Source organism: Micropterus salmoides, unplaced genomic scaffold (genome assembly GCF_014851395.1).
Source record: "Micropterus salmoides isolate LMB-PRFRI ecotype aquatic unplaced genomic scaffold, ASM1485139v1 Ms_hic_scaffold_255, whole genome shotgun sequence".
NCBI classification, from domain to species: domain Eukaryota; kingdom Metazoa; phylum Chordata; class Actinopteri; order Centrarchiformes; family Centrarchidae; genus Micropterus; species Micropterus salmoides.
The window spans coordinates 10997-18361 of record NW_024041762.1 but is presented as its reverse complement, the minus strand read 5'-3'; the positions used below and the strand labels follow the sequence as shown (position 1 = coordinate 18361).

Sequence of the window (7365 nt, the reverse complement as noted above, 5' to 3'; positions counted from 1 at the left end):
GTTCACAGGGAGAGAACGGAAAACTTGGCTTTATTTGGACAATTCACATTTGTTTTTTCTATATTTTAATTGCATTGCATGCTTTCTTAGTGTGCAAATAAACCTTTCAAATGGCATTTTCATTTGTTTTTTAAGTACAAGCTATATTTCAGAACGATTTTTAACAAATAATGATTTTAAAAAGTGATGGGGACCAAATCAGCCATTTCAAAAAGGGGTGGGGACATGTCCCCAGCGTCCCCAGTGTAAATGACACTTTTAATAATTAGTGGAAAAATAATTTGCAGGTGACGGTAACTGGTTAAGACACTTGGCAAAAGATTGCGAGCTTGGTAACATGTATTTTAACAATGCAGGTTTCCATTTGTTTATAAGAAAACTCCACAGGACACCATTAAGAAAATCACCGGTGCTGAGTGTTAGACATTTTTCATTAATGGTGCCAAAAAGGTGTACTAATCCATAATCTTTCAGTAATATAAAATAATAATAAATCAGATCAGGCGAGAGAGCCTTGAACATTCAGTTCAATTGCAACAGTCACATCTGCCAATTGAAAAGCCAAAGGGAATTGTGTAGAGAAACACAGTGCATACAGTTTATTGATTGGTGATCATCACCATGTTTTTTCCTCCAGGATGACTGAGGTGATGAACTCCCTGGAACCAGGAACGGAGGACTTCAGCGGGGGTGGAGCAGCTGCAGATCAGGGCACGGTATCCTTCCAGGTGTGTCTGGAAATATTTGTGTGAATGTGTGTGTTTCGATTATTTCAAACCAGTCCTGTTTTAGAAAGTAGAAAGAATACAGTGGTGAGTCACAGGAGTGATGAGTAAGAGTGAAAAAGTGGGCTGATGCGAGTAAGGTCATAATTTGGAGTCTGTCCTGCTGTGAGTAAATGGTATGTGTCTTATCCAGCCGAGTGAGTTATCATCAACTGCTGTACAATTGTACTATTAATTTTCCAAACGTAACGCATCATCATTAAGTGAATTGTGAAGAGTGATCACTCTTGCTTTATTTTATAGTGCCATGAAATGTTTTTTCTCTCTCTATGATGCTGATGTTTTTCAACTTTTTCAGCCTGATATTCTGAATTCTTTGGTGAAAAAGGTTCAATAAAACTAAACAAAATGGACTGAACAAAGGATGTTCGCAGTGCATTTCCCAAGAAGTACTGATTACATGGTGTGCAGGTCAGGACATCAAGGCATCTAGGATAAAACTCTGCTTAATTTAGTTGAAGTTTTGTTTTGGACTTTTAGATTTAAGTCAAATAATAACCATTGAAGTCAAAAGAAGTTTCACATTCAAATATAGTGACTTAAATGCGGTTAAAACAATTGTTATATGAAACCTAGACGGGCTCTAGACATCTAGATGTCTTTTGTCCTGCAAATAACCACGGACGTTTTTGTAAATCAAGTGACTTTTTTATCACAAGTGAGTCAAAATTCAAAAAGCTTGCCCACAAACACACTGTTGATAATTTCTAATCTGTCCCAATATTAATACTTATATACAACAAGAAAAGCTTCAAGACAGTATTTACACAGCATCAATCCAATCAGATGTTAGTGTACCATGTATGTCAATCAAATCATATTAAATAAGGTTTGAATCAAAAATAATAACAAAACCAGTAAACATTTTTTCTTTTGGAATAATGGAAGCAATGAAGTTTGTTCCTATACCAGCATTTTATAGGGCCTCCACAGACTAGTATCACTTAGACTATATTCTTCTTGAACCCATTTAATATTTTTACGATTAATAGTCCTGATTGAATATATTAATATTATAAAACTAACAGCTTTTTTCTTGCATGCTACATTTTATGCCAATGTTGGATCCAATGAAGGTTGAGTAGTCTTAATCATGACGGTGGGCTTGACATATCACCTTTGGAGCCCTGCTATTTTGGGTAGACATAATTGTAGTCTTTTATATCCAAGAGTGAAGAATCACACTTCATTGAAAGATTCTATAGTAAGTCACAGTTTTATCCATCCTGGTCCAGATCAACAATGTGTCAAGATAATTTTAGATACAGTTCAATTAAAAAATAAAAATGACAGCATCACAAGCATATGCACATTTGAAGTTAGAGATCAAAGTAACAGATCAGTCCAGTCCAGCTGCTAATCCTTTTTCTGATACATAGTTTTCCTAATCTGATTTTAACCGCATTGTTGTTCTTTCACGTGTGTTGTGACAAATGATGTTCGTATCCCCCCGAATTTAATAAGCCTTCCTTACATGAGCTTTAAACAGATGTTCCCAGATACCCATGAAAGGATTCCAAAGTTGTCCAAGAGGCTTCCTTCCATCGTGGTCGAGCCGACGGACGGAGCCGAGGTGGAGAGCGGCGAGCTCCGTTGGCCACCTGACGAGCCGAGCTCTCCAGACGCTCAGATTGAGAGACAGAGTGTAGAGGAACAAAGTGCAGGTGAGGAGGAGTGTGAGGTAACTGAACATTTGTTATCTTTGGTCCATAGCCACAGTGGAAAGTTTGACCTTGTTTCCTTGTTGTATTTCGCTCATTTAGATTTCAATTGGCCAGTCAAAACCAGAAGAAGTACCCAGATTCTTTCCTTAAGTAAAAATAACAATACAGCAATGTAAAAATACTCCTTTACATGTACATTTCAAAATACAGAAGTTCTATCATCTAAGAGTACCTAAAGTACCAAAAGTAAAAGCACTCATTCTGCAGTTAAAATGTCCGCTGTGGCCGATATTATTTTATCTGACATTATTAGATTATTAATACTGATGCATCAATGTTAGTGCAGCATTTTACTGTTGTAGCTGCTGAAGGTGGAGCTTTTTTTAACTACTTTATACAGTTAACTAGTTTTAGGTCATTTATTTACAGTTAGCTAGTCTAACTACTTTATATACAGTCAATTTTAGCTACTTTATATACAGTTAGCTAGTTTAAGTACTTTATATACAGTAAGGTTAGTTTTAACTAATTTATATACAGTTAGCTAGTTTTAGCTAATTTATTTACAGTACAGTATTAACAACTTACATTCTATAGCTTCCAACCTATCAGCCTAGAAGATTTTATGGACTTGATTAGGAAGATACAGTTTCGTACCATACAATCTTCCCTATTTTTAGAGTTTTGAAGTTTAGAGTTCCTTGCTATTTAGGGATTGTCAATTGTTCCTTTTACAGGATCTGTCTCATCCTCTTTTAAGCATGCTACCATCAAGCCCATAGTGAAGAAAACCAACCTAGCTAATCTCCCACTTTTGTCAGACTAGAGAAGGTTTTGTCCAACTGTCTCACTGCAGCGTTGGAGAGGCACAAAGTCTATAATAAATTTCAGTCCGTGTTTCGGACACAGCACTCTTCTGAAACTGCTCGTCTGACGGTCTCTAAGGACGTTCTAATGTCCTATGATGCGGGTGAGGGCTTAGTGCTAGTACTTTTGATCTCAGCTACGCTGATTGTTCCCATCCCATAGGGAAATAGGATGATTAACAGGAAGGTAAAGAAGATGATGGGTTTTCATTTTTTTGGGTGCTTTTCTCTAATATTTGAATCTTTTTGTGAAATATTGAATATTTTTACATCTTAGTTCCTAGTTATTTAAATGAAAGTTACTGAGAAATTTAGGTGAAATCACTCTTTGGTGGATCTGTTAACAAGTCATAGGCATCTGAAATGTGACAAGAGGCCTTAACCATGAAGGGATCACAAGCCAGAGGTTTGAGAAAGACTGGTTTGATGTTTAATAATTAAATTTTTTCAATTTTAAAGTATTTTGTTTTATAAATGTATGTTTATATATACAGATGTTCATGTTAAATCATAATCTGTAAAGTAACTATAGCTGTCAAGTAAATGTAGTGGAGTAAAAAGTACAATCTTTCTCTCTGAAATGTGGTGGAGTATAAAGGATCAAAAAATAGAAATGCTCAAGTAAAGTACAAGTACCTCCAAATTAAGTGCAGTACACCTTATCTGGTGTTCATACAAACAGCTGCCTTTTGAGTGTCTCTACAAACATGAGGAGCAGCTGGCCATCAGCTATGAACATCCGTCTCTTTATACCCACAAATGGTTATTTCATGTAATGACTTCCTGTAGTATTTTCTTTATGTATTTTCTTATCTTTATGTATTTTCTTTCCTTTAATAACACATACCATCCTGACCGTAGGATCTGAACAAAAGGAGAAAACACTCACGAGCAGAGATGTACAGTAGTGATATACGGTGGCATAATATCTTACATAGGAAAAAAAAAAAAAACTCAGTTGAGAAAAGAATTTCGAAAATGAGTCAGTCTAATCATTTGGCTCCCAAACAGGGCACTGCTGGAGTCATACAACTCAGGATAAATGCAATTTTCCTCTTAGGGTGAATCAATAGAGGGAACACATTTTTTCTCAATTCATGCTGCACAGTGTGCCTGCATCTGTCTGCCTCTGGATGGCCCTTTCTGTTGACTTTATTAGCATTCATGCTGCCTCTAAGTACCACTTGATATTGTGAAATGAACTGAACCGCAGTATTCACCATATTTGCTATAAAATAGGAGTTTGTGGCCATCAAAGCTGTTAGAGAATATTAGTCAATTGAGTTCAATTGATTTGCTGTTCATTTTAAAGTGGACATTTTATCTAGATAGTTTACATTTTACCTTGTATTTAGGATCTGGGACCTGATTAACCAAAGTTGCAACATGACATAATTTCCTCTCCTGTTGATTTTTACATCTTAAACTAATGAAATGCATACTTCCATCCATGACCATGCATGAATCCTGTAGGGCTCAGAAATGTATACTTACCACTTCAAAGAGACAATATTTTGTGAAATGCAATGTGCGTTTAAGCGGATTGCTTTTGTAAAACGGGCTCCTGGTTGTTAAACAAGATTATCGAGATGTATTTTATAAGAACATTGAAGCACGAAAACACTTTGTGTTGCATATTCAAAGTGTTTAAAGTGTACGTTCAGGGTTCACAGGAGAGTCTGACCCCTAAGTGGACCTTTTTTTAGGCAGATACAGATATATTAGGTCTGATATAATATTTTCCCCCCATGCTAGTGGTTCCAGGGATAGTAATGTCTGACTGCCGGCCAATCCACCACTTTGTATCCTCACTAAAATATCCCAACAACTATCAAATGGATTGCCATGAAATTCTGTACAGACATTCATGCTGCCCAGACAATGAATCAGAATGACTATTTTGATCCCTGACTTCCTCTAGCGCCACCATGAGGTTGACATTTGTGGTTTTGACAACCATTGAATGAGTTGGCATGAAATTTCACATAAATTTTCCCCTCAGAATCAATTATAATAACGTTGGTTATCCTCTGATTTTCATCTAGCACCATCATCGGGCCAAACTTGTAATTTGTCCAATACTTTGGTTTACCTGCAAAACTAATGCCATTCCCATCAGCCTCAGCTGTACTTTGTTTACTGCTAATTTAGCATGCTAACATGCTAAATGATAGTGAACATGGTAAACATGTTCACCGTCTATACCTGTGAAACATGTGTGTTAGCATTGCCAGTTTGATGCTAGCATTTAATTCAAAGCACCTTTAGAGCAACCTCACAGAGCTGCTAGCATGTGTTGCTGAATGTACAGAGCAGTAATACCAGCCTGTAATACCTGCAGTGCTAGTTAGATCTGGAAAAGGGTTCAAACTCAGCTTTATATCCCACACTTCCTCGATCATGCTCAAAAACAAAGCCATGAAAGAAATCAAAGTAAGCTCCAATTTGAAAGATTGTGGCATAATCTAGCATCCGCATTTTTTTTTTTTTCCAGATGTGGAACAGTCGAATGTCGGCGTGGATGAAGAGGCTTCAGGGGAGGAGATGCAGGACTCCAACTGAACAGACTCTCCTCCTGTGTAATCCACTGTTACTGTGAGTGTGTCCAGACTTGGATGATTGAAGAAGAGTACATTGCATGGATAGAACGATTATGGAGACAGAGGAGGAAGGGTAGAAAAACAGATTACCAAACCCCAGCTAACGGGCTTGGAGCCAGAGTCGTGTTGCCACCTTCTTAAATAAATTTTCATTTACAAGGTGTTTTTTTTCTTCTACGCTGATGATGGAGCTTGTTCTGACACATGTAAGCTAACTGATTGAAGGGTTGCTGCCTTGAACCATTTCTTTTTTTCCAGTTTGTACTTGCCTTTTGGCTATTTTCTTTTCACGCTTTTTGAAGTTGTCTGCCGTTAAATGAACAAAATTCTTTAACTCTTGGGAGCAGACACGCTTTTAATGTCAGAATTTTAAGTACAGAGATAATACTTTAAGTGACTGAGGGTTTCCCCATCTAATATGACTGTTGTCACATTTCCAGCTTTGTGAGAGTTTGATATAAATACAGATTTTTAATTTGATAAATTACATTTTCTCTCTCTGGCTCCCAGCCCTCGCCATCCAGATGTCCATGATATCACATCAGATCTGGATAGATGTTGATGTTTCTAAATGCTGTCTTAAGTATTTAGCTCATGTGTGCCATATTGATACTACTGTTAATGGTAGCTATTGTATTGTGTGCACAGTTTTTACATTAACTCTAGATGTAAATTACATCACTGTTTGTTAAGTGCTGACTGCTGTAGTTTTGGTGATCTTGGTCTCACTATTCACTTTGTAATAATAGCTACGATGTTTTAAAGAACAGTATTTGATTAAGAAAGCATTCATCACTTTATTCGATGTTATTACAATACATTCTTTAATATATTATATAATATGTCTTCATACAGTAGGTGTTCAAGGGAATGTAATCGTGTTTTGTTTTACTTCACGGGAATTTAAAGGCAGTCCATTTTGTTACAGACTACTGAAGTAAAAAATAACCAGTATATTTTAGATGTGTGTCACTTGTCACAGACATGATATTTTTTAAAATACTGGAAGCCTAAATTATTGCACAATTAATAAACCTTTTCAAAAATTCTTAAAACGTTCTATAATTTATTGCCCCTGTGGTTTTTAATGGTCAAAGGGTAGGTCAGGTTTACTCTGATTGGTGGTGAATCTTTGTCTTCTATAAGTGAAAAAGTCTGTGGTGTTTAATGGAGTCTGTAGTGCCTCAAGTGCAGTGGAAGAAGTTCTCAGATATTTAAGTAAAAGTACAGATGTATTTGCATCAAAGTGTTTTTTATGTACCAAAAGTCAAAGTATTCCTATTCATTATGTGTACTGGCCCATTTTAGAATAATGTATATTATTGGATTATGCATATCGCATTGACTGCTGAAAGGATAGCAGGAAATCAAAGGATTTGGGTCCAAATGCAGACAATGGAGGTAGAGCAGGTTCAGTTCATTGATTTTAATGAAAAACCAAACACAACAG

At 36.4% G+C, this 7365-nt stretch overlaps 1 protein-coding gene across 1 annotated transcript; it reads left to right on the top strand.

Annotated features, from left to right (window-relative positions):
- The first annotated feature begins 340 nt into the window (after positions 1-340).
- Positions 341-6970, top strand: LOC119919117 (protein LBH-like). The gene is made up of 3 exons (XM_038739593.1): positions 341-716; positions 2275-2449; positions 5810-6970. Exons 1-3 carry the CDS (start codon positions 639-641, stop codon positions 5875-5877), a joined length of 321 nt encoding a protein of 106 aa, XP_038595521.1. The 5' UTR covers positions 341-638; the 3' UTR covers positions 5878-6970.
- The last annotated feature ends 395 nt before the right edge of the window (positions 6971-7365 follow it).